A 27428-nucleotide genomic window follows, 5' to 3' on the forward strand; every position below is an offset into this window, starting at 1 on the left:
TTTTCCTGTCCAGATTTCCTGATTTTATATGAAGTCCCTTGCTTCTTTTACCTATCTAACTGCAAACTCGTGTCTCTGCTGAGAGCACAGCTGGATCCCACTGGTCACTGACCCCAAACAACTTCCCCAGAATCCAACCCAGCCATCACTGCAGGTGAACAATCTCCACACCACATTCCACATGGGGAAAACCAAGCAGCAAAGATAAAGATTGTTTCCTCTTCTGCTCTCTGTGCTTCTCCTGAGATACAGAATTATGTCTGTCTGTCTGGAGAATGTGAATGCCACAGAAAGGCAGCAAAAAGTCAGCTTGGAGCACAAAAATCCCCCATCCTGCTGCACCTCGGAGCTGGAGCGTGTTCTGTGCACAGCCTGGGGTCGGCTGGGATGCCCTTTGTGTGGGCTTGTTTCATCCATCACTGTCGAATCTCTATCTCTGCTTGCCCTTGTTGCTTCCCAATCCTTTCTATCTCAGTTTCTGCAGTTTTCCTTTCCCAGTCAAGGGAGGTTTTTCAGCGTTTTGGTGCCTCTGATCAGTCTGCTGGCCAGGGGGAATGCTCCTGAGAGAAGCAGGAATTTCCAGGGGGAATTGAGATCCAACGCCTGCTCCCACAGAAGGAGACTCAACTGTGCTGCTTCAGCCATCATGGGTGGCCTTCCCCAACCACTTCTTTGACAGTCAGACCCACAAGAAATGATTGCCAGATCTGCTTGTCCAGCAGCCAAATGCTGCCTTTCAGACCCCACAGAGATCATCCATCCCTCGTTACAACCTGCAGTTCCCTGCTGGAACAGCACTGCTGAAGGAACGTCCAGAGGCTCAGAGCTCATCCCCTCCTCTGCTCACCTTGCCTTTGGTTGCCTCTGCCCAGCTTTCTTTGCCCACCAAGCCTCACAACCCCCGTTTCCCACTCATGCACAGCAGTTTCCATGGCTTTGGGCTCGTTAACAATCAGCTATTTTCTCCCTCGTGATCACTGCTGCAACTGAGATTTCACTTTTAATTACTGTCACCTCCTGACTGCTGGAATTAAGCCGTAGCAGCTCATTACTATCCAGGCTACATTTTCCCCATGGATACTTCCAGGAGCATCCTCTTCCCATCCCAGCTCCTGGCTGAGGGTTCAGTCTCCAGCCTGGGGCTGCTTTCCCCACCTTACCCTGGCTGTGACTTCCAGCCCTGCAGTGGCTTCTGCATCCTCTCCTCCTCCCAGAGCCTGACCAGGTTTATTCCCTGCTGCCAGTGGCCCTGCAGGGATGATCTCACCCAGCTCAGTGATCCCAACAAACCTTGGGCTTCCACTCTGTAGTTAATTTTGACTTAACCCTGCTGGGTCTTACTTAGACCAGTGGTGAGACCTCACTGGTGTGGGATTAGACATTTAAAAAGCAGCACAAAACCATCAAAACCTACAAATCATCCTAAAAAGGCAGGATTTCAGCCTGATGCCATCAAAACCCCAAACACCAGCTCTGACAACACCAGTGACCTTTCACTCCTCCAACCTGCTAAAGCTGGCCTAAACATTCCCCTCCTGGAAAGCCTTTTCCAGAGATTCTTAGAAGCTGATAAATCCTTCTCCCCACCTTTGTTTTATCCCTTCAATATAAATTCTTTCCTTAACAAGGCTTCTCCAGCCTGTCCTGTCCTCAGCCCCTGGTCCATGAAGCTCTTTCCATGCACTTAATTTTAATTATGAATTGAATTCTGTTCAGGTTACAGGATCTCACACTCAATTTGCAATTCCTTTCCCGAATCAGGAGCCACATTAACATCAGCTGGACAAATGAAACACAACCCCCTCAACCCCAAAGTTTTCCCCATTTCCTACCAAATCAGAACATTGGCCCTGCATTTTTCATTTTCTCCTGCTGGGTTTCTATTTCCATTTTCCCTGAGAAGTTAATCCCTTATTAGATGGTGAGCAAGAGACTTGTAGATCTCAGTGAAGCATTTGACATTATTGATTGGAATGTTTTACTCCTGAACTCTGTAAAATTCATTAGAATTTCTGCCAGCACCCTTTATGATTTCAAGCAATTTAAGTACTGGGTAGAGTGTGGAGATACACAGGATCAAGTCTTCATGGCATGGAATAGGAATCCCTTCCCTGCAGTCTGATTTTGCATGAAACAGAGGAAAACTACAAAGTTTTGAGGTCATAACCTCCAACAGAGGAGTGAAAAGAGACTTTTGGAATGTCCTCCAGGCAGATCCAGCCAGAGGGATTTGTTGCTGCCCTTCTGTGAGTTCCTCAGCTTTCCCCATGTCACCTTCAAAAACCTCTCACTACTTTTATATTCTCATTTTAAACCACAGCTTTGTCCCTGTGTCACAAAAAAAAGCCAATTTGTCTGCTAACAAATTGATTTTCTCCCTTGCCTGCACCATCTGATTTGTGCAGAGCTCTGTTGGTTTTGTGCCCCTCTGCAATATCAGAGCTCCATGGAAAATCCACGGGACTTGGAGGACTTCCTTCAATCCCCAAATTCTTGACAATTCTTGACAATTCTTGGCACTGAAACATGAACCCAGGTTTGGGTTTTGCCATGAGGGTTTTTTCTTCTCTCCCTAAAACATTATCAGCTGTATCTTTGCCCCCAAACCCAACACGGGGAATTAAAGCCATTAAAACCCTGGGAAATAGACTTTGCAATCTGGGTTTTATTCAATGACATAAACACTTAATTACAAACATCTGTTTTAGCCTAAATTCTAATTACCAAATCTAGCCATCTGTAATTTGAATGATTTTCTCTGATTTCCTTTCTTTGCAGTGTGATTAATGAGAATGGCATTAGAGCAGGCAGCTCCCTCCTCCTTTGTCAGATGCTTCCTCAGCTCCAGCAAGAATGCCCTGGGATTTTTGCAGCCCACAGGAAACCTCCCTCCTGTCACTTCCAGCTGTTGAGCTTCCTCTTCTCTCTTTAGGATGAGTTATCCCACAGCAGAACTCCTTCCCAGGGCTGCTCCCTGCCAGATTTCCAACAGCAGAGGCACAGTGGTCCTGGATTCACCTCACAGACAAAAGAAGCTCTGCTTGGGAATATTCCACCTCTGCTCTGTATCTTCCCTGCCCTCAAACCCTTCTCCCATCACCTGGGCAGTGGCATCTTGAAGAATTTCAGTTCTTCCAGGCATCTCCCCCACCTACAGGTTTTGCTGGATGTGGGGTAAGAACCTGAAATGAGAATTTTCATTTCCCCATCACACCTGCTGCTGGTTCCTGCTGTCTCCTGTTTGCCTTAGGAGGAGGAAATTTGTTTTTAATGCCTCTCAACAGGCCCTGCAGTCCAAAAAGGAATCTTCCTGGGAATAATCCCACGGAGACTGAGCAGGGCAAGCTGATTGCAGCTGCCTCTGAGTGGGAGGGACAGCAGGATGGTCCCAGGCACAGGAGCTCAAGTCAAGCCAAAGGATGTGGGCACAAAGGGCAAAAATCTCCTTATTTTGTCTCTTAAGGATCCCTTTGTGGTGACAATAAGGAGGTTTTCACAGCTCAGCTCGTCAAGGGGGGTCTGAGTTCAGTAAAATCCATGCAAGGGGTTCAGCTGATGATATTTCCCTGTCTCTCCTCCTTCAGATGCTGCTCTGATGTGGCAAATCTGCTTTGCAAACTCTCCCAGTTGTGCAGAATCCCTGGGGAATGCTCCAGTGCTGATGTGCACACTGCTCACACTCCTCGGGGAGCTGCTGGAGCACAGAGCACAGCTCAGCCCCATCTGCCTGACCCAGCCCTTCCAGCCACAGTCCCCCCTGCACGAGCCATTTTCCTGGAGTTTAAACAATCAGGGATAAACTTCATTGGGGAAAAAATGAATCAGAGCTGCATCATCGCCTGCACCCACAGAGAAATGAAATCCAAATCAAGATTAGGCTTGAATTTAAGGCTGTGATCCCAGTCCAGCACAGAGAAACTCTGCTAAGCTCTGCACCTCAAGGTCCTTTGGGCAGCTCTGACTTCCAGGGTCACTTTGCTGTTTTCCACATCAGGAGACTCCTTTGTCCTTTGTAAATCACAGATTGACAGCTCAAGTCCTCTCCTACCTACTTAATAAATATGCTCTGCCCTGGTTCTTCCTTCCCATTCCTGGACCAGCATCTCCCCATAAAATCCAACCCGAGGTACAACAGCAGCCTGGGGATATCCCTGAGCCATTTCACACAAGATTAAATAGGATTAAATAATTAAATGGATTAATAATTTAAATAACTTTTTAAAAAATTATTTGAGACCAGAGTTTTTACCCCTGAGTTGCTCAGGACCATCCTGAAGCTCTTCCCACAAGGTTTTTCCATGGTCTATCACAGCTCCCAGCTCAGGGAGGTTCTGGGGGATGGGAATGGACTTTACTTACTGCTGGCCCAGTAAAAGGAGCGTGGTCACAATTCTCCTGCCAGGACTGGTTGAGGCTCTGGACAAACTCTTGGAAGAAGGCATGAGACTGGTTGAAAATGGAGAATCCCAGGATGTTGACTCGGTCGTCCAGCAGGCTGTCCAGGCGCTGCAGGGAAAACTCCTACAGCAGCCCAAAACAGAAAATGGGATTAGAGGGGAAAACAGGCACTGAAAGCTTCAAACCCACTCAGTGCTCACAAATGGAATGGGAGATGTGAGATCCTGGATGCAAAACCCATGCAGCTGTTGGAAGGGAGAGCCGGGGTTTTAACCAGGATTTGACTCAGGGTGCTGCTCACCTCAGGCTTTTAATGAAGAGATCCAGTACTTTATTGGCCAAATTCAAAAAAAAAACACCCAAAATCCTCTAAAGAGGGCGTCACTCACCTGCTGAGTGAAGCTGTTCCATCACTACATCCCATTTGGTGACACCAAGTTTCAACTGTTAAATTAAATCAGTTCTTTCCCATAGGAAGAGGAACCAAATTCTGCCTAACCCTAAAAATCCTCAACCCTGCAGTACTCCTTTCTGCTGTCAAATCCCAGGAGGAGATGCCACCCTAATGCCCTGGGGAGGGCTGGAGGGTGCCTTGACTGTGAATTTTGGAGTTGGAAGCCTCCTCTTGCATTTCTACAAGTGCTAAGAAGTATAAAAACAACTACATAAGGAAAAAAAAATTAAAGCAAAAAATTAAGGCTGAGTTTTCCTCCTCATATCCACGGAAGCAGCTACACAAAGGTCCAGCCCTCCTTGTCCTATTAGCAGGGAATAATGGCACTTTCCTCACTAATTTCTCTTCTGCTAATTGCTGAAGTGGAGTGAGAAGGTGGGAGTGACACTTTCGGCAAATGCTGGATGCCCATCACGGATCCAGCTGTCCCTGGGCTCCCAGGGGGATGAGATTCCTGCAAGTCGAGCCATTTTTTATCTTTGCTGGGCACGCAGGAGCAATTCCTGTAAATCTCCCAAATGTGGGACTTACAAGACTATTCCAGCCCGGCCAAGACCCACGGGAACGCCATCCAAGCCAGGACGAAGCACATTTTGGACACGTTAACGTTGGGTAATGTGAAATTGCCTGTGAACTATTGATTCATTTGAATGATATCATCGCCCTGCCTTGCTGACAGGTGATCCATTCACCCAGGGCATCCTGTCAGCCCCAGTGAGCAGGGCAGATGGCTGATGAGGAGCAGCAGGAGGGATGGAAACCCCTGGAAAATCCTCTCTCCCCGCAGCCAGAGCCTCGAGGCAAATCGTGCAGGGCACCAGGCAAACAGCTGCCCCACTGCCCTCTTGGCTTCGGGGTATCCAAGAGGAAAATGAGATGTTCTGTCACAAAATCCAAGGTTTCATCTTGTGCCAGCCCGCCCCAGCCTCGGGGCAGCTGAAATGAGTGTGTTTGTTTATTTATTGTGCCTTTTCTCCCCTGGAAACACTTCCAAGCTTTTGAAGTTGAAGGGTTTTTTGTTATGCTCTGATCTTTAAATATGCAATTACTGGGAGAGGGGATGAAATGGTCTCCGTTCACGTGGGGAAACTGAGGCAGGGGGGAGATTCACCTCAGCCAGGCACAGCCACAGGGCTGAACTCAGAGGTCCTGCTGCCCTGAGTGGCTGAGTGCCACGGTCAGAACCAGCCCCCTGAAGGGATCTTTGCCCACTTTCCCTGGGTAAATTCCCTGTCCTGAGGCAGCTGCCAGGACTCTCTGCCTGCAAACGACCACAGCCAGACCCCGACGGGCTCCCCCAGAGCCGATAATTTGCTCTGGTTCAAACGTCACCAGCAGCTTTGCCCTGCTCCCATCACCACTGGCTGCTTTGTGCAAGCTTTGGTCTTTTCCCACAGCCAACCCTCTCCATATCCATCTTTTTCCAGGCAATCCTCCAGCTGCAGAAAGCCCCGTTTCTGTGGCTGTCACGTCCATAAAGCATCACCTCTGTGACACACAGGGGTGGCATGGCCTGGACCCGACCCCTTCCACCCTGCTCCCTGTCCTGTCCCTCTGCTCCAGCTCCAATCTTTGGCCATTAAATGCCTTTCCATCAGAGAGCAGCCAGCAGAGCCGGGTCAGGAGGAAATGAGCCGTGAGCTGCCTCTGCAATGAGATGGGGATAAACCACCCGAGGGGGACACACTTCATTTGCACTGGGATAAGAGAGATTTGCTCAGGTCAGGCTTTGCTGCAGAGGGCAAAAGGGTGAGAGCATCCCGATACTCCCCGAGCTGCCAGCTCAGCTTCTGTCCCTAATTGTTGGGGGTTTTTTTTCTCTCTTTTTACACTCATTCACCATGCCTGACATTTCCAAACCCACGTTTTGCAAACAAAACCTCGTTTGCTATTCCAGACCTGCACCTCTCAGCTGATTTCTCACCTGTCCTGCCCTCCTCCCATGCTTGCAAGAGGCAAACACAGGCAGGACAAGGGGTGGAAAACCCCTGACCTCTGGGATGTTTTCAGGTGGAGAGCCAAGGATTTCTCTCTGAGACATGATGAAGGATATTCCTACAGAAAACACTTTCCCAGCTGCCTTTTTCTCCTCCTGGAGTTACTCTCCCTCATCCCCAGTGCTGGCTGGAGCTTCTGCAGGATAGAAGATTCCCAATGCAAAAAGAGCAAAGAGCCATTAGGAAAATAACTCTGATATCCTGTATAAGAGAGGAGTCCAAGCCTTCTCCACCTGTGCAAACACAGCTTTATAACCACATGCTTTCAGAAAATGCCATCAAAATGACGGGTGCAAACAGCAGTTCCATCATTTCCTCCCATTCCATTGGGTTTTTTTATCCCTCTCCCTACACTGGAGGAATTGCAGTAATTGCCCAAAACTTGGCCCTCAATCTCAGTCCAACACGAGGCACAGAGAAGACCACCAGGAATCATGCCAAGGTGAATTTCAGGGACACAAATCCTGCCTGCCTGAATTCCTCCCCCTCTTTCCACTCTGTTTTTTTAAAACACCCACCACATGTCAATATTCTGTTTCAAGAGAGCTCGGTAAAAAATGAGACCCGGAGGATGTGCAGCCAAAATTAATGAACTTTTTTGCAGAAAGAAAAACCCCCAGGCCTTGCTCTGCTCACAGCAAATTCACCAGCAGGCACCAGCAGACAATTACAGTGTAGATTTTCTGACTGCTACTACAGGGCTGCAACCACAAAATGTGTGCTGTTAAATAACAACACTTAGCAATTCCGTGGCATTCTATATTTTCCCGAGTGCTAGTCACACAATTAGCTAATTGAATTCCACGGGGTTCCCTGGGAGACAGCGCTGGAGGAGTTATTAGAGGATGAAGTCACTCCCTGGCTCTCTGCAGCACTCCACCTGCACTCTGCACTTTCCAGCAGCACACGAACCCCGTGGAATGACCCCAGCATTGAGGGCACTGCCAGGACCTGGCTAATAAAAGCCATAAAGGTGAGCTCTGCCATCCTAAAGCCGTGGGATGGGATTTTCCAGCCAGGCTGGGTGTGAGTTATCAGATGTGCAGGATACACCCCCCCTTCTTTAGGGACATGAAGCCATCAGGAACAAGTGGTGCTCGCTGCAAGTCTGGCTTTGGAATGGATGGAGGAGCAGCTGATCCTGACCAGATTCTGCACTCACAACTCCTCTCCCACCTCAGCTGGCTCCTGCAGCACCCGTGAGTCTGGCAGGGAATTGTCCCTCCTGCCCTGCCCTGGGACAGCCCAGCAGCTCCTCAACAGTGTGGGAAATCCCAGCTGCCTTACCCAGGGGGAAATCCTGCCCTGGAGCTGTTATGCCCAAATACAGAGGGGGAAACTGAGGTGCAGAGTGAAAATCAGCAAGAGATTTATACCTGGCAGCACGCTCTTAGGGCCATGGAAGGGTTGGGGTTGGAAGGGACATTTAACAGCATCTCGCTCCACCCTGACACCTTCCCAGGCTGCTCCCAGCCCTGTCCAGCCTGGCCTTGGGCACTGCCAGGGATCCAGGAGCAGTCACAGCTTCTCTGGGCACCCTGTGCCAGGGCCTCACCACCATCACAGGGAAGAATTCCTTCCCAGTATCCCTAAATCTACCTTCTTTCACCTTAGAACCATTTTCTCTTCCCCTATCACCCCATGCCCTTGTCAAAATCCTTCTCCAGCCCTCTTGCAGGTCACACTCAAGCACTGGAAGGTGCTGGAAGTCTCTCCAAAGATTCTCTTTTCCAGGCTGAGCAGCCCAAAAGAGATGTGGTTTAAAAACCTGCCTTACAACACAAACCATCAAAGCCAGCATCCATCTATCAGCATCTCACTAATGAGGCTCATCCCAAACCTGCAGCTAAGCTATCAACTCCTGGGCTAAAGGAAATCCCAGGAATTATGGCACTGGCTCCACTGCTTCCCAAGAAGAGTGGCTGGAGATTTCAGCATTGAGATTTCAGATTCCAGCCCAGCAGGAAATTGTCCACGTCACAGCAGCCTGCCTGGCAAAAAAATAATGTATTTTAAAGTGTGGAGCCACCTCCCCTTCCCTGCCAAGCTGGGATGTCCCTCCAGAGAGTGGCTCCTGGTAATTTTTCCTCCTGCAGCAGCCACTGTGCTGCTGAGCACTGCAGCAGCTCCTGAGCTCCTTCCAGCATCGATTTTGCTGGTGATCCTGTTCTGCAGCCCCAGTGTGTGTGCAGGACCTCGATCCTTACCTCATCTTTAATAACCCAGAGTGCCTGGGCAGCGGGGAGGCAGGAAGCAGTGCCTGCAGGCTGGGGACAAGCCCAAAGAGGGTTTTTTTCACTGCCAGGGACACCCAGACCTTCCCACGCCCTGACCTCAGCCCAAGGCTCTGGAAGGAGCAGGGTTTGCTCAATTCAGGCTGCACCAAGAGCAAGGTGCCCTCTCCATCCCTCCTCTCTCTCAGTTTCATCTTCCTCTCCTAATCACTGCGAGGACTTTATTGGATTTTTGGATCTGCTGATTAACAGCCTCCTAAACTCCCTCCAACACTGTGCTCAGCAGGAGAAACTCACTGCTGTAAACTCAGCAGAGACTGCACTGACCTCACTCCCAGCACCAAAAGCTGATTTACACCTGATTTACACCTGATTTACACCAGGCCCAGGACACTCTGTGCTGTTCCTACTCTTTTTTCAAGTGGGATGGGAAAGGAGAACGCTGGGCCAAGGCTTCCATTTCTCTATTAAACCCTCACTCTGGCAAAACCTCCTTGCTCAGAGTGTTTGGTGCTCAGAAAAGCTCTCTGAACCCGGAGTGCAATGTCCATCCTCAGATTTCTGGGCAGCTTTTGTGCAAGAGCCAAACCTGCAGTGCCAACTCAGCCCAGCTCTGGTGACATCACCTCTGTGTGTCCTTAGTCACCATTTTGGGGTTAATTAAGTATCCCAGAGCAGGTTCTTTGGGCAAACAGGACTCCAGGTCATGGAAGGCAAAACTAAAACACTTCACCCAAAAGGAGCTTGACCCTGCAATGGTCACTTCCTCACCCCCTGGCCCCAGTGACCAATTTTCCCCAAAAATCACCCAAATCAGTCAGAGGTGGAGGAAATTCCTGCCTTTTCCTCTCTGGATCCTGCTGCCCTCGGAGCAGAGCTGCCAAGCCTGTAAATCATTCCAAAGCTCTGCTCAGAACACATTTATTTGTTTACTCAAGTGGACAATATTATGTTAAGTGCTTTCTATGGTTTTCCTGAAAGGCTCCATTTATTTATAAACTATTGACGGAGTCAATAAGTTTCTAATGGGTCACACGTAAAAATCAATTCCTCTAGGAGGGAAAAAACGTGGAAAAAAGCAACAATTTGAGTAGGTAAATGGATGGGGTTGATCTACTCAAGGCAATGCTAGCTGGCCATTCAGGTAGGGAAAGAGAAGCTGTGACCTCAGTGAGCTCAGGGGCAATTTAGGGGAATATATTTCTATCTGTAATTGGATTTATCTTCCAAAAAAAAAGCATTGATGTACCTTACAGATCTTGAACCTCCTCATGCAAGGCCAGCTGTTAAATTTTGGAGGCTTTCCTTCAAACAAGAGCACTTTTAGGAAAATACACTGCCCAAACTTCGACTTCTCTGCAGTGAGCACGAGATTTGGAGAGAGAATATCCGCAAAGAGGTCAAGTGCTAAATGTTGGGATCTGAAAAAAGACAACTCTTGGAAAAAAGGGGTGAGAAGTAGGGAAAGAGGGAAAGAGAGAGATTTGTTGCCCTCACCTCAGAGGGGGTGAGAAGTAGGGAAAGAAGGAAAAAGAGAGATTTGCCCTCACCTCAGAGGGGCTGGGGTGTATCTGAGAGAATGATTTACCCAAAAATTTGGGAATCAAGCACAGGGATCTGGTCATAAAGTAACAAGACTGAGGCAGCAAAAGGCAGGGAGGCACAGCCACTGCTTTGTCTAAACCCTCCTTCCCTCATGCTAACTGGAACGAGGAGAAATTGCTTTGGCAGCCTTGCAAAAACCTGATTTGTTTGCCCTGCTACCACATGCCATGAAAATATGATCCATAAATCCCGGCAATGATCGGGGCTCTCCAGAACACTTCGCTTCAGCTGCTGGGAATCAGGAGGGCTGGCTGGGCTGGGAGAAATCTGAAATTTGTCACAGGAGAAATGAGATTCTGCCTTCCTCACCTGGGCAAAGCTCGGGGAGGTGCCCCTGGCAGCTCAAAGGCCAAGCAGCACAACCCATGCTGGAGCTCACGGTGAAAAAGAAGATTATTTCAGCACAAAAAGGTAATTGCACAAGAAACAAGCCCTGGTCAAAGCCTAATCTGTAGTTTTCTGTCCCTCTGCTTGATTTGACATCATCCCTTCCTCCCAAGGGATGTCACCCTGCTGACAAGCTACAGCACAAACGTGTGGCACTCTCTGGGGGATCTGGACACCAATTTCCCCTCCAGTTCTTCTCCCAGGCTGACAACTCAGCTTTGGAAACCTCATCCTCTATGAAGACCTCTTTATAAATCACCAAACAAAGCAGGGAAAGTAGGAAACAAGGCAAAAAAACCCCAAGCCTGAACTGATTTATCTGGTCTGTGGGAGTTGAACACGGCAGCTGTTTTATCAGCAGCAACACCTGCACACAATTTTGTCAGGGAAGAAAACTGCACCCAGTGAATTGCCCTGCCTGGCTTGAGGCAAGGGGAAACCTCCTTTACACCTTCCCCCTCGGAGCAATAATTTTAATTGTTTCAGTTATTCCCATCTAATTGTCAAATATTTTGAAATTTAAACCCAGCCTGAGGTCCGGATGTTACTTAAAAAAAAAACCAAACAAACCTAAATACAAACCAAACAGAGAAGGGAAAAAAAAAGACAAACCCCAATAGCTACAGAGAATTAACAAGCTAAAAGAATTAATTGTAGCGTGGAGTTTTGGAGGCATCCAACACCCCTCCTACTCTGTGCTGCTGATTTCAGGGATTTCCAGTGCTGGAAGGAACATTTTCTTCAATGCACAGCAGTTTGCTTTCAATGGTCTATTTGTGCAATATTATTATTATTATTATTATTATTATTATTATTATTATTATTATTATTACTACTACTATTACTATTACTATTGTTATTACTATTATTAATTTTGATTTTTATTATTCTGCACATCATTGCCCCCTCACATGACCGTGAGTTCTTTGGAGACCCAGCCAGCCCTGCCAGGGAGAAGGGAAGGGATGATGAACAGCTCTGAGATTATCCTGATAGTAAAAGGGTTTTAAAATCATGGGGATTTAGGGTTAAAAGGAAAATTAAGCTTAGTAGGCCCTGGAAAAAAATAAATAACCTGGGTACATGAAGGCCTTGTACCTTGCTAGAACTGCACCTGTGTAGCTGGTACATGATAAATGATATAATTGTTAGATGTTATGATTGTTTAGTAATTAAATATAATTACTGTTGAAACTGTGGTCAAGGGCCTAAGAAAGATCATGAGAAACTCATGTCAATGTATACAATAGAACAATATAAGTTTAATAATTAATATGTACGTTATATAATGATAGAATATAAAATATGCTCAGCTCGAAAGCCGTGTCGGAGTCAGATTTGGGTCTGGACCCCTGATTCCCAGAGCTCTCAATAAAAGCACCTGCAGATAATCATATCCTGTGATTATCTGCAGGGAATTTCATCCCTCCCAAAAGTCCCAGACCAAGGGAATCAGAACCACGTGGAGATGCCAGGGAGAAAATGGGTTTGGACGGGGATTTTTTGCCAGGGGATGGAGGACAGGAGGGCTGCCAGGAGTGCCCCAAATGTAGGACGTGGGGAAGAAAAATGTACCAGACCTGAGAGTTCCATTAGGAACTCCTGGAAAATTTGCCAGGCTGCTGCTGCTGACAAAAACAGGTCCCTGGAGCTGGCTGAAGGAGGCTGATAATGAATTTGCACGCAGGAAAGGAGCCTGTGGGTATTTTTACATCGGGCTGCTCGCCTTGGCTCCCATGGAAATGTGTTGGGGGCTGAGGGTTCCTCCTCGTCTGCTCCTCTGATCTCCTGGGAGAGCTCTGGTGCCGCTGCCTGCAGCCTCCAGGCTGGGACAGAGGGGTCATCACCCCCCAAAAATGCCCTCCTGTGCCCCAGCACACAGAGAATTCCCTCCTCTCACACTCACAGAGAGCAGAGCTGCACCACACCACGAGCTGTCAGCTGGGATGTGCTTATTAAATAAAATTAATGCTAAAAGACAGAAACAGAACTCCCCTCTAGAGCTGCAGGGCAGGTGTTTAATTCAGCATTTTATCCTATTTTCTCCTCTTTTTTTCTTTTTTTTTGCCTGAAATATTTTTCCATCTCCAAGCAGCTCCGTGCTCTACAGACTCTCTATTCCCTTTCCTGATGGGTTCTCTCTCCATTTAAGCCATCTTTTTGCTTGCTCCCCTTGACAGTAGTTCACTCTGATTTTATCTTTTCTATTAGGCAGTGATTGCAGAACCTCAGAGGGTTCATTAGGAGCTTGATAATCCCTCCAGATTTATGAGCCTAAATTGCTCACTCCCATCTCCAATCCCCATTTAAATATTACTAATTTCCTTAAACATCTCTTCCATCTGCCCAGGTTTTGTCTGATGTCACCTTCCCATAATGATCCCTGCCAAAAATCCTGTTAGCTCTGCTAAGGGCTGGGCTTTTGAACAAAGTGGTAAAATAACCTGGATAAACAGATTAATACCCTGGGAGAGTGAATGGCAACAAAACTCATTTCTTTATCACCTGCCATAGCTGCATTCCACGAGATGAATGGGTTTGAAAGGCAAATTTCACCTCCAGCAAATGCTTCATCACACCCGAGCTCAGGACTGGGTGGGGGTGGAGGTGGGAGCTTCATTTTTAGAGTAGCATCCATGAGATGCTGCTCACACAACAGAAACAACTCTTAAAAGAAGACATTTTTTGCAGATTCTTCTGGTGATGTGCAGGTGGAAATCCCTCACTGTGTGCCCAGCCCTGCTCTGTGGGACTGGGAATGGGTTTGGGAGGGCAAGTCGGACAGGAAGAGCTGTTGGGAGCACTGGGAATTCCCCCTGGGAGTGGGAATGGCTGGGATTGGCACTGTGGGCACATCTGTAGGGATGGCACTGTCCCTCAGCAGCTGTGCCAGCACGGTGACACCGTGACTTGGGGCATGACGGAGCCCCGGCCTGGTTCAGGGGCTCTGTGTGGTGGAAAAGTCTCTCCTCCAGCCCGAGCTTCCAAAGAAAGGCTCAGAATTCTTCTCTTGTTCGGTCTCAAGGCAGTTTATTGCAAGTTATCTAAAAGATTTTCTCCTTGGGCTGCTGTGGTTTGCTCACAGCTCAGGCAGAGGCACACACACACCCTGACATCCTCTCTGACCCCGACTGCTTCTTCTCTCCTACCCAGGGTTGCTGCTGTCTTTTATACGGTACATTACCATATAAAATAAATAAAATACCATGGTGTTACATGTTTACAGTTTTTCCCCAATGCCTATTACCTATATTAAATGGTGATTTTCTACTCTAAACCAATCTGTGAGTGCCAACATCACCAAGAACATGGAGGTGAGGAAGGAGAAAGAGGGAGGACAGGGCAGGCCCAAATCCCAAATCCATCTTAAAACCTCTGACCCCCATGTACAAAACCAAAACCCCCTGTACAGCACTCAAAAATTCTTCCCTCTACTTTTTGACTACTTCTACTCTAATATCTAAACTTTTGTGACTTCTTGTTCTTCCTGCAAGGTTGGTAAATCATTCCATGTTTCAAACCCAAAATCACAGCTGTTTGCAGCTGCCTGCCAGGGTCTCAAATGCTTCTGACCTGGGCCTGGAACCTCCAAAAATGTCTGAGGGACATTTTGAGTTCCAACAGGGGCACACAGCACAACCCCCAAGCTGCCTCCCTGCAGGAACAGCCCTTCCTCTGCCTGTGCTGTCCATCCCACGGGCATGAAAAACAGCTCTGAAGTTTGTCCTGCTGGACTGACCCATGGATTGGACACTGAGAGGAGCCCAGCCAGGAGCCCCATGGCCTTTTTCATTTCTCCCTCTGACACCTCCCTCCCTGTCATCACAAGCCCCAGCCAGGGAATTATTCCCAGCCAGGGAATAATTAGCATTGACTCCATGATTGCAGAAGGCTGATCAACTGCTTTATTATATCGTCTTATACTATATTATACTAATTAAGAAACTCAGTAACCCCCTACAGCCAGTCCCATCCAGCTCTGACCTAATTGGTCAATCTATCCCAACACCATGCAGTGTCCAGTTAAGGAATCACCCTTTGGTTAAACAAATCTCCATGGCACATTCCACACATGCACAGCAGGAGGTGCAGCAAGCAGAGATAAGAATTGTTTCTCGTTCTTTTCTCTGATTTTATCACAGCCTTCCCCACAGAATCACAGAATCACAGAATCACAGAATCACAGAATCAATCCCAGAATCCCAGAATCACAGAATCACAGAATTACAGAATAATGAGGTTGGAAGAGCTTCTGAGATCATCAAGTCCAACCCATGCCCCAACACCACAACTACACTATAGCACCAAGTGCCAAGTCCAGTCTTTTTTTAAACATATCCAGAGATGGTGATTCCACCACCTCCCTGGGAAGACAATTCCAGTATTTTATTATTCTTTCAGTGATTTTTTTTTCCTAATATCCAACCTAAAGTTCCCTGACGTAGCTGAGGCTGTGTCCTCCTGTTCTGTCAGTGCTGCCCGGTGGAAGAGACCGACCCTGCCTGTCTAAACCTCCCTTCAGGAGCTGTAGAGAGCAATGAGGAAAATGCCTGGGAAAGTTGTTTTTCTCTGTGGCCAGACAGCTGCTGCCACACCTCCCCTTATCCCTTCTCCACTCTGTGCCCCAACTGCTCCCAACTTTTCCATTTCCCTCCTTCTCCTTCCCCCTTTCCACTCCATCTCCCTGCCCACACGTTTGGCTCCGGCCCTTCCCGTCTGTCTCCCACCCAAACACAAAGTGTGATTCAGCTCTCGGCTTCCCTGCCAGAAATATTAATAGGAATTAAAGAATAGGAGAATCACTCGGGTTGGGAGGCATCTCCACTTCACCCCCCAGGCTTCCATCAGCCCCACTGACAGCTGGGTTCCTGCTCTCCTGGTGGAGAAGTTCCTCTGATGTTTATTTGGGATTTCCCCTTCTGCTGCTTCAGCCCATTGCTCCTTGTTCAGCACAGCACTGAGGGGTTTAGCCACACCATGATCCCATTAATGCTATTCATGGCCATGAAGCCAAACCATCCCCATCTCTCAGCATTTATGGGATTTATGGACACAAGGCTGTGACGCCTTTCACGTGCTCATCCCTTTTCCAGCACAGGGAATGGCCTCGAGGGGGTGACAACATCAGCAATACCCCCACAGATCAGGAAAATCAGGAAAAACAGGACAATCAGAAAAATCAGGAAAATCAGGAAACCCAGGACAATCAGAAAAATCAGGACAAACAGAAAAATCAGGAAAATCAGGAAACCCAGGACAATCAGAAAAATCAGGACAATCAGGAAAATCAGAAAAATCAGGAAAATCAGGAAACCCAGGGCAATCAGAAAAACCAGGAAAATCAGAAAAACCAGGACAATCAGAAAAAACAGGACAATCAGAAAAACCAGGACAATTGGAAAAACCAGGAAACCAGGGCAATCAGGATCCACCATCTCATGGAGCTTCCCAAAGACCTGCACATCTCATTGCACCAGCTCCCATCACAATGTCCACAATTCCTGCTCTTGGATGCTGCACCCATCATTTTCCACCTCCCCAAGACCTTCCCAGCTTTGCAGGAATGATGTCTGAAGATCTTTCAGCTTTTTATATATTTTCGTATCCTTGTAGCCTCACAGCTTTTAAATATGTAGTTGCAGAGTTTCTAGTGATTTTCCTGCCCTTTCTCACATTTTAGAACAATAAGCCAACTCTTCCTAACACCTTCTTGAAATGCTGGTTAGTCTGATTTTAACAACAGGAATTTCTAACGAGGACATCTTCTTTTGCACCAGAATTTAAGAGATGTAACAAGACACAGAACAACTCCAAGGGGCAGACCCAAGGGTTGGTTGCTGGGGCAACTGGTCTCCTGTTGGATGTACCTGTCAGATGAACTAATTAATTAACCTGATACAAACTGTAGAAATCCAATACCATGTGTGCACAGAAAGCTTTCGTTACAGAACTGCTCGTGGAAATATTATTTTTGATATTGTTTGGAAAGGTTTTGCCTTTTGATTCTAGGCAGCAGGGGACACCCCTGCCTCCCTCCCTCCCTCCCCAGCACACGTGGCTCTGCCCAAGGATCCCACGGGTCAGGGGGATCAGCTCCCATTAAAATGACTCCACACTCAAGCAGGAAAAGCTGGGAAAAACTCCTTACCAGATTAGTGAAGATATAGGTGTAATAGGCAGATGCCATCCCCAGTTCAGCTGCCTGTGAAGGAGAGGAAAAAAGAGATTAAACCAGAGCCTGACAATCTCCAATCTCCACTCCAGCAAGGCAGAGCCAGGGCCACATTTTGCTTTTTTCAGGCTTATCTCTCCCTGCAGGAAGGGAGGGTGGGACACAGCAGCACGGTTGGACCTGGGAAATTAAAGTCTGGGGAAGCAATTTTTCATCAGGATTGAGCCTGGCTGAGGTCTCCTGCCCACGCCAGCCCTGACAAAGTGCCTGCACAGAGGGAAATGACCCAGCTGCAGAGCCCTGGGAGCATCCCTGCCCTCTCCACGGCATTCTGAGATGGAATTCAGGGATTCCTGCAGCCATCCAAGGACAAAATCTAAGGAAGATGCCTGTGGGAAACAGAAACTTTTGAACTCCCAGCAGAAAAGCTTTTGAACCCCTGACAGACCCCAGTGGTCCACAGAGACACTGGGAAGGTGAGGTGGGCCCTGCAGCCCCAGTCCTGAGAGCTCCAGAACTCCTTGGGATGATGAATTCCATTATGGTTTTAGAGGAAAATAAGGATTTCTGCTTATTTTGTGTGTGGATGCTGCTTTGCTCCTGTTTTGGGACGTAATGAGGGAAAAGAGCAGCTGAGAGCTGCAGGCTTGTCCCTTCCACCACAAACACCATGGTGGAGAGAGAAAGGCAGGAAAAGCTCTTGGGAGTTACAGCAAAAGGACAATCAAGCCACTGGTGGTTTTCCAGTTTTATCAGTCAGATTTGGGCTCAAATCCCACAAATTAATGAGCATGGATGAGACCCAGTAACTCAGCGTGCTCTCCAGAATTGAGACAGGGCGTGCTGGCCACAGAAATAGAAGAAAACGGGGCAAAACTGTCCAGGGATGCAGAGAGAAGGACACAGAATTTTCCATGGGGATAATCTGTTCCAGAGATCACAGAGCAGATAACTGAAGCCCTTTCCCAAAATTCTCACTACACAAGGAGCTGGTTGTGGGAACAGATGCTCAGGAAAGTGGGGCATTAATCTGCAGATGCTCCTGGAAGCCTCTGTTCCACTGCCAAGCACAGCTGCTCTCAAATCAAGCTTCCAGACCCTGGCAAAGAGGTTTTCCCAGCAGGCCAGACCACCCAGAGGAATGGGAGGCAAGGGGTAAGGACCAAAGGCAGCACCTCCTGGTCTGAGCTCCTTTTTGTCCTTCCCAGAAGCTGTGGGAACAGAAAGTGAGGGAAGGAAAGACAGAAAGAGCAGCTTGGATTGTACCTCTCCCTTTTCCTGCCTGCCTTTGAGCTGTTCCTGTGTAAACCTGAGGCCGCCAGGCTCAGGTGTGAAGCCCAGACCCACACACTGAAGCAGCACAGAATGTGAAAAATAGAAAAGCTAAACCTGAGGCATCAATTGAAATGTGAAAATTCCCACAGCAGCGCTGGAAATGGGCTCTGCCCAAGGGGGAATTGCCATTGATGGAATTTCCAGGGCTGGATCTGTGCAAGTGGTGGTTGAATTGCTCTGAGGGGATGTGTTTGCTCTGCTTGCTCTCACAAACCTGTGCCCAGCCCCTTGGCTGCACACTGTCACCCTGTCCCCTGCCCAGCTGGCACAACAGACACAGCAAAGTTTGCTCCAAGGAGTCCCCTGAACCCAGAGGAGGCTGCCTCATTTTTCACCCCCTCCACAGCAAAACTTCCAATTTCCCTTGCTGATCCCTTCCTGGGGACAGTGACAATGCCAGTGCTCCCTGTGACTCACTTTGAGGTCAGGGAGTTTTGTTTCAAGGACAGAAATCAAGGTGAGCAGCAAAGCAGTGCTTCTCCCATCCATTCATTCCTGGCAGCTGGGAGCTGGGAATCATCCACGTGTCTCCAGCCCATCTGTGGAGGCTGAGGCATGAGAAGCTGTGAATTCCTCTCACTGGACAGACCCAGCAAACCCACAGAGTGATTTTCCTGCTGTGGGGTAGGATGTGGGCTCACCTGCTGCTCAGCACCACCATCCCTGGCTCCCAATAAAACACTCTGCAGCACCACAAGGTGCACGAAGTTGTCAAATCAGGAGCTCTTTATTTATTACCCCCCATTCCTACAGTGCTCTAGCTGGAAGAATTGGGTTTTACTGGGAAATGCTGGCAATTTCTGACGTTTCTCAGGGGTGGCAGAAGGAGGCTGGAGCTGGGCAGGGAGCTGTGGGTGCCTGGAGAGAGCTGCTGGGAGCCTGTGGGAAGTCACTATAGCAACAGAAGAGGGGGACAGCCCTCAGCAGCCAGGCAGCAATAGGAGAAAAAGGGGGAAAAAACACACCAAAAAAACTCCTCTGAGTAGACAACCCCTAAAAATCCCCCAAACTGTCTCTTTAAAACTGAAAAATGCATGTAGTGGATTAAAAATCTTTTTTGGGGAGAGAGGAATGATAAAAACATTCCTGCTGGATGCCATCAGGGGTAAATCTGACACAGGCAAGGCCTTTGGATGACACACACAGTGACAAAATGGAATGCTGCTGCAGCCAGGGGGATCCCAGTGCTTGGATCCTGTCCCCCTTCAGGAATGTGCTTCTTGTTCCCTCCAGGATGTAGGAAACTCTGCTCCATCTGGAGCCACTGCTCAGTTTTGAAGCAGGCTATCAAAACATGTGCTAGAAACTGCAGCCAGAGACCATTTAAAAATAAACAGGATTAAAATAAAATCTCGGTTAATAAGACAATAAAAAGAAAAAGAAGGAAGAAGTTAGACATATAATGGGAGGGGGAAAAGGAGGCACAGGAGTTATTTCAGAGAGCTGAGCAGTCCTTCACAGCTCTTGGATGGCAACACCACTTGTGGAGAGCAAACACATCCCCTCAGAGCAATTCAACCACTACTTGCACAGATCCAGCCATGGAAATTCCATCAGTGACAATTCCCCCTTGGGCAGAGTGCTGCTGTGGGAATTTTCACATTTCAGTTGATGCCTCAGGTTTGGCTTTTCTATTTTTCACACTCTGTGCTGCTTCAGTGTGTGGGTCTGAGCTTCACATGAGGGGATGCTGAGCTCTGTGCACAGAGCAGGGACACAAAACAATTCCTGCTCCAGCTGGGCACCAAGGACAAATGATCCAAATCTCAGCCCAGGAGCACAAACACCGTGGGCTGGAGAGAGAAAAACAAGCAGGATGGGACTGCCTGGGCTGGAGCTGGAATGGGACAATGAACTCCAAGGTGCCAATGGAGCAGAACTGATCCCAGGGAGAGCCCCCGGGAGCGCTCGTGCATTTTGGGACCATTTTGGCTCATTTTGTGGCCATTTGGGTTCATCTTGGGCTCATTTTGGGTCCATTTTCTTCATCTTGGGTTCATTTTGGGACCATTTTGGTTCATTTTTGGTGCAGCCCTGGCTGGGCTCTTGTGCTGCCCAAGGTGGATCCATGGAGGACATTCCTTTGAATAAATCCTGCTTTATTCTTTATTCTGTCCAGCTCTGTTCTAGCTCAGCCTGCACAAGGCACCAAAATATCCCACAAGAGATGGCTGTGGGGAGCAGCAGCATCCCGAGGGACAGGGGAGGGACAGGGGAGGGACAGGGAGGGACCTCACCTTCTGCAGGATGGTGTGGGACATGGAGGCGTTGGCATGGACGATGATGGTGGCTGTCTTGTCATCTCGGATCTCCTTCAGGAGCGGGGTGGGATCCCGGCTGTCATCCAGCATCCGCACCGACAGCGTGTCCTTGGAGATGAGGAACTGCCGCAGCAGCTTCTCCAGGTTCAAAAGGCCTTGGGAGGAGAGAGAGAGAAAAAAAAGAACAGATCCCTCTGAATGTCAGGCTTGGTTCTCCCATGGAACACGGTGATCCATGGCAGGATGCATTCCTGAAGTTCTGGGTCTGTGCACTGCAAAGGAAAGGATTTGAGGCTCACTGCTTGGGCATGAAAAATGATGGAGTTATTATTTTTCCAGTTATTCCAGCTGTTCCTCAGAAAAAGGTTGAGGAAAGGAAAAGATTTGGGGCTCAGCTCTGGGTTCAGCAGGGAAGGAAAAATGATGGCTCTATTCCAGCTGTTCCCCAGAAAAAGGGAGAGGAAAGGAAAGGATTTGGGGCTCAGTTCTGGGTCCAGCAGGGAATGAGAATAATGGAGTTATTCCATCTGCTCCCCAGGAAAAAAAAAAAAAAAAAAAAAAAAAAAAAAAAAAAAAAAGAAGTGGAAAGGATTTAGGACTCGTCACTTGGTCCAGCAGGGAAGGAGAAGTGATGGAGCTACTCCAGCTCTTCTCCAGGAAAATAAAGTGTCCCCAGACTCATCTTGGGAAGAGATAAGACCTTCAAAACAAGGTCCAGACAAAGTCTCCATTATCTCCCTGCATGTGGGATTGTTTTGGTTGCTGGAGGATTATTCCTCCCTCTCAGCCTTTGCATTTCCAGCTTCCAAATTAGGTGCCCAGGAAGGTGCAGCTTTTTTGGAGATCTTGGAGCACTCTGATGGCTAGCTGTTCTCTCCCAAGGGGATGAGAAGCTCTGCTGAGAGTTGGAGACCACTGCAAGAATACAACTTTAAAAAATCGTGACACAAATAAGCATGGGCACGTCAAGGCCTCCTTCCAACACAGCTGCCTTGAAGCCTAATAAGATGTCAAAACTCCTGCTGCAGATTTTGTTAGTCAGGAAAGCAGCTTTGATAGAGTCTCTCTTGTCTCCAGCTGCTGAGTTTCATCAAGAAATAACCTCCTGCCAGGTTTGATTGACCAGAGGAACCAGCAGATGGATTTGTCAGCAAGACACAGCCAGCATAGCCACACATCCCCTCCCCACGGGAAGACAGCCCCAGAAGAGAGCTGGAGAAACAGAACTATCAGCAAGATCACAGCCCAGCTGGCAGAGAGGCAAATTAACCCTCAAGTCAGAGTTTTACTCTTAACCTGAGTTATTTTTGACTGCACCAATCCACTCATTCCCCAGCAGGGCAGGAGGCAGGGAAGGGTCACAGCAGGATGGGATCAGTGCTGAGCTCTGCTCTCAAGGACTCCCAGCACTTCACCAGGTAAGAGAGCAGTGCAGGGAAAGGGACACATCCAAGATGAGGAACCTCTCGTTGACAGGGAGAGGTTTAAAGCACTCTGAGTTTGCTCTGAGCACCTTACCTCTCCCCTTTTCTCTGGGTACAGGCAGGAGCACAGCAAGGGGTTACAAAAACAGCTGTGCCAGGACTTTTCTGGGTTACATCAGCTTCTTCTTCCTCACCAGGAAGAAAATTCACTCTGCTTCCAGCACACAGGGACCTCACCTGAACACTTCTTTTTCTTCTAACCCAGGTGAACAGTAAATTTTACCTAAGCCCTCCATTTGACCCTTGAGGATGTAGAAAAGTTTATTTTCTCCTCGTTCCACATCTGCAGGGGAACAGACAGGCTGCCTCAAATTACAGCCCTGACACCACCAAGTTTACTTGCAGCTCATCCCAGCTCACTTTGCTGCTCTCAAACCCAGGAAAATTTTTCTAAAGCTCATCAGGCACAGAGAGGAAGAAGTGGAACCAGGAGGGGAAAAAAAAAAAAAAAAAAAAAGAATCATTTGATCTCCACCTTCAGCTTGAGGAAATTATCATTTCCAGCACGTTAGATCCTACCTGTAACCTCATCCAGCCTCCTGCTTGCATCTGCTCTTGCTGAGTGCAGGGAAGTCTCTATTGTGCAGAGATTCCCCTTTGTTTGATGCTGGGAGGATGTGAGACTCTTGCTGCTGCTGCTGCTGCCAGACTGGCACTTCAGAGGGATGTGAACACCAGCAAAGGCTTGCAGACTCCTCCTGGCACCTTTGAAGTACCAAAGTGAGGACAGAAAGGCTGCAGCAGGCACCTGCTGCTTGAACACTCCCATGGGGAGCTCTGAGAGAGGTTCAGGCTGGCCTGTGGCAAGTCCTGACCTTGATTATTTGATTTTTCCTTATGCAAACATCTGGAGCTGCCCCACTCTTGAGCTCTCAGCAGCAGAGCTGCTCCTGAGAAGATGGAAAAGCAGGAGCTGGAGCTCTCCTGGAGTGCCACATCCCTGTTTAGTGCTCCTGCTGATGGAGGAGCTGCTCCTGGGAAGGAGGAAAGGCAGGAGCTGGAGCTCTCCTGGAGTGCCACATCCCTGTTTAGTGCTCCTGCTGATGGTTGCAGTCCTGGACATGGATGGCTGGGAAGAGAACATTCCCATCATCCAGCCTCGCTTTTAATCCCAACAATGTTTCTTCAAACATCTCTCTGGGTGTTTGAATTAAAAAAAAAAAAAAAAAAAAGTATTTTAAAAAAGGATCAAGGATGTGCACAAGGCCTTGGACCTCCATGCCCTGGTCACCCTTTCCAAGCATTGGGTGTTATTCCCTCCCCTCTGGCAATCAGAGAAGCTCTTAAAAAGCCCATATGCTCCTCTATTTGCTTTTGTCAGTTAAGATTTCTGTGGAATCACTCAAAACCTTTCAGAGCAGTTCTCAAACCAGCTATTTCTTGGACATCCCAGAGAAACTGAGTCAGATAATCTTATTTTATCCACTGAACCGAGTCACACAAATCTCCTTCTGTTCATGGCACTGCGTTTTACATTCCCCAGGGCATTACACTTAGGCTGGCCCAAGTCCTTTTGTTTTAAGGGTCATTTTCTGCCTCTGCCAGGGGAAATCACAGCCAGTCCCCAGAGGGAGGCTGTGACAGGATGAGTGTGGCAGGGGAGGGCCCAGGGGTCCCATCACACAGCCTCGCACTTAAACCAAAGCAGCTCCAGCTTGCCCCTCCTGGGATCTAAATAATAACATCCCTCAAAGCAGCATTTCCTCACTGATGAGCAGGAATCTCTTATGCTTCCCTCAGCTGCCTCAAGGGAACCTTCCAAAAGCCTGATGTGCCTCCAGTTAGTTGTTTAAGGACTGTGCTTAGGAGCAGTGCATGTCCTCAGGGAAAATCAGGGTTTGTGCTCCTACACGAAGCTCAATTAATGTCTGTGCTCTGTAAAAGCCAGGGACCTCATAAAACAGGAAAGCTGGCCAGGACAGAACACACATCCAACCAATGTGATTAATGCAACGTTCTCCCTTTATTAGAGACAAGATGGCAGTTTTTATACACTTCTATACAGTTTAGAGTTTAAAAAGGCACTCTGATTGGCAAGCTAACATTGTTTGTCTTTGTCTTAAGGTGGCCTAAACCTCACACTATAAACCTGTACTACTTCACACCCAGACAGCCCAGTGCTCCCCATCACACCTTAATACAATTTCTGAGCCACAAACTCTTAATTTCTAACTGTGCCACAAACTCTTAATTTTTAACTGAGCCACAAACTCTTAATTTCTAACTGTGCCACAAACTCTTAATTTTTAACTGAGCCACAAACTCTTAATTTCTAACTGAGCCACAAATCTTAATTTCGAACTGCGTCAGAGGCTGGAAGGCCTCGCAAGGCCCAGATCTGAGGCCCAGGCTGGAGTAGCTCAAATCTCATTCCAAACATAAATCTTGCCCTCTGTCTCTCAGAAATGCTGCAACACTCTGTTACAGTCGGGGAATGCTGGGCTTCAAGCCTGGCTCAGATCAGGTCCTTGCTGAGCACAAAGAGCTGGAAGGATGAAGGCTCCTGTCCCACTGCTTCCCTGGGTCTGGGGAGGACTCAGCACATCTTAAATATTGAGTTATCCAGCAGCAGCACCAGGGCTGGGTAAATTGGATTGCTTTGGGTAAGAGGGTTTGATCCAGCTAAATAAAAATCATATTAATCATATTCATCCCGGTGGGAGACACCCTGGCCAGGAGCAGGGCAGGGGTGCAGAGCCCTGAGCCTCCAGCACGGCAGCTGAGAAAACCTCATTATCTTTGCATCCCTTCTTGCTTAAGGTGAAGGTTAGACAATGAAAAATCCCAGCTCTGGGAGTGATGTGGGAGACCATTTGCATGATTTTAATTGCGTCATTTTGAGCCAGGGCCTTTCCTGGGGTGGATGTGAGCACTGCTCACCGAAGGTGATTTGCTGACCTACCCCAGCCTGCTGTCCTCGGGGCACAGAAAGCACAAAGGAGAGGCAGAGACACTCCTGTCCCCCAGCCCTGTGCAGGAACCCTCCACAGCAGCTGCTGCTGGGGCTTTGCCCAGGGCTGGCTGAGAGCTCCCGCCTGAGAGCAGCGTTGCCCTCATTTTTAAGTGTTAAGTTTTCTTTTATAGCTCTTTCGGAAGTTTTAAAGTTCTCATCTGACGTTCCACCCCTTGCAAAGCCCCCTGAATATCAGCTAGCTCAGAGGTCCGAGGCTGTGAGGGGAGGAATATCAGGAGATGGCAAAGATTCCCAAAAGAGGCTCTTAGCCCAGATATGTTGGTTCAGCTCTCTTTATTCTGTGGTGTCCATGTGGAGAGGATAAACAGGAATTGTCAGGGGTCTGTACAGACTTTGGACAGGGTGGGCTTCCCTGGCTCTCCTGTTGGGGCAGGAAGGAGGGTCCAGGGTTATCCGATCAGAGCCACAGGGTCCCAGGGAAGGGGAACAGAGTGCCCATGAGCTCACTGTAACACTCATCAAACTTCTTTAGCCTTCTGATGATGTTTACGTATTTGAGAGTCAGAGTTCCCACACAATTTCATGTATAGATGAAATAGTTTACTTATTTCTCTGTGGGCAGAGAGAAATGATTGATTGATCTTTGGAGCAGCGTGGTTGGAGAGGTGGTAATTCCATCCTCCAATCCACAGTCACCTTTGGAATTCTAGAAATACCAGATGTTTGAATAAAACTGGGCCTTTTTCTGCTTTGAACTTTCCAAGCTTCTGTGCTCTCATTTTGTGTCCAACGGCGACAGAGCAGCACTCCCAAAGCTGGCCCTGCCCTTTCCAAAGACCCTCTCCCAGGCTGTTTATGCAACCTCCAGAGGTGATGTGGCCACCCCAAATCTACCGCACGGCGACCTCAGAAAGCACAGGACACACTCGGCTCCAGGCACTGGGATGCAGCCTGCTCCTGCCACACCAGGAGCTCTGCAGGGATGGAGGTGGTGGCCCTGGAGAGGTGGAGATGGCCCTGCCAAGGTTGGAGATGGTCCTGGAGAGGGTGGAGATGGGCCTGCAGGGATGGAGGTGGCCCTGCTGAGGTGGAGGTGGTCCTGCTGATGGCGGATATGGCCTTGCAGGGATGGAGATGGTCCTGCTGAGGGTGGAGATGGCCCTGGAGAAGTGGATACGGCCCTGCTGAGATGGAGATGGCCCTGCAAGGATGGAGATGGCCCTGCTGAGGTGGAGATGGCCCTGCTGAGGTGGAGATGGCCCTGCAAGGATGGAGATGGCCCTGCTGAGGTGGACATGGCCCTGCTGAGGTGGAAGGTTCCACTCTCCAGATGCACAATCACCAGCAGATGCACGGCTGCAGAGCCCAGGAGGGTGTGCACTGTGCTGTTACCCAAATCCTGTTTTTAGGCCACAAACAGCACATGGTTTGGGCAAGCCATATTTCAAAGTGCTTTACTTGCTTAAAACTAATCTCCAGAAACAGGCCTACACCTTAATTTTCTTTTCTGTGGAAGTCCCATCTGTGGAAGCAAAATGCTCTTCAAACAGAAGGCAGGATAATCTCTCCCCATCCCCTTTCCTCCTCTGAAAAACTCCTCCACGGGGCACCAGGGTGGAGAAACTGGAGTAGAAAAAGCTGCTCTGACCAGAGACATGAGGACCTGGGACCTTCTCCACCAAACAAAAAGGAGATGAAGCAGAGGGGCCTGGCCAAGACTTACATTCAGCTTTGGCACAGATGAGGCAGGCAGTGGTGCAGTTAAAGAAATTCAGGATTCCTGCCACGGCCACGCTGATGTCGGTGTTGCTGGGGTGGAGGTTGAGGGTGGTGAACCTCTGGAGCTGCAGCTTCAGGAACTCCTCCGGAGCCACTTTGAAGTGAGGAACCTGAGCGTGGGGAGGAGGGAAGAAAATATAATTAAAGAGGAAGTAGAAATAAAAACAAGTAAATCTGCGATAAAGGGCCTGTGGTGTGAAACACACAGCAGGCAGAAAGTGGAATATCCCAATAAAACTGCAGAAGCAGCGCTGGAGTCAAGAGGGGAGGGTGGGACTCGTGCAGCAGCAGAGGAAAATAATTATCACAGCAACGAAAAGCCACGGGAAGGAGTGGAGCAGGAAAAGTCTTGCTGAGCCACTCAGAGAAAGGCATCGGGGACTGTGATTACAGCACAGGAAACCTTCC

The 27428-nt window shown here is 48.5% G+C and overlaps 1 protein-coding gene across 1 annotated transcript in view; it reads right to left on the minus strand.

The window, feature by feature from the left end:
* GRIK4 (glutamate ionotropic receptor kainate type subunit 4) overlaps positions 1-27428 on the minus strand; it is a 207878-nt gene that overhangs the window by 41228 nt on the left and 139222 nt on the right. Inside the window, exons 5-8 of the mRNA XM_031506858.3 lie at positions 26965-27130; positions 20820-20998; positions 17224-17277; positions 4360-4521 (exon numbers count right to left, since the gene is read on the minus strand). Coding sequence (XP_031362718.2) covers positions 4360-4521; positions 17224-17277; positions 20820-20998; positions 26965-27130 — 561 coding nt within the window. The remainder of the gene's footprint in view (positions 1-4359; positions 4522-17223; positions 17278-20819; positions 20999-26964; positions 27131-27428) is intronic.

The sequence above is a fragment of the Lonchura striata genome, chromosome 24, assembly GCF_050655825.1.
Source record: "Lonchura striata isolate lonStrDom1 chromosome 24, ASM5065582v1, whole genome shotgun sequence".
Classification (NCBI taxonomy): Eukaryota; Metazoa; Chordata; class Aves; order Passeriformes; family Estrildidae; genus Lonchura; species Lonchura striata.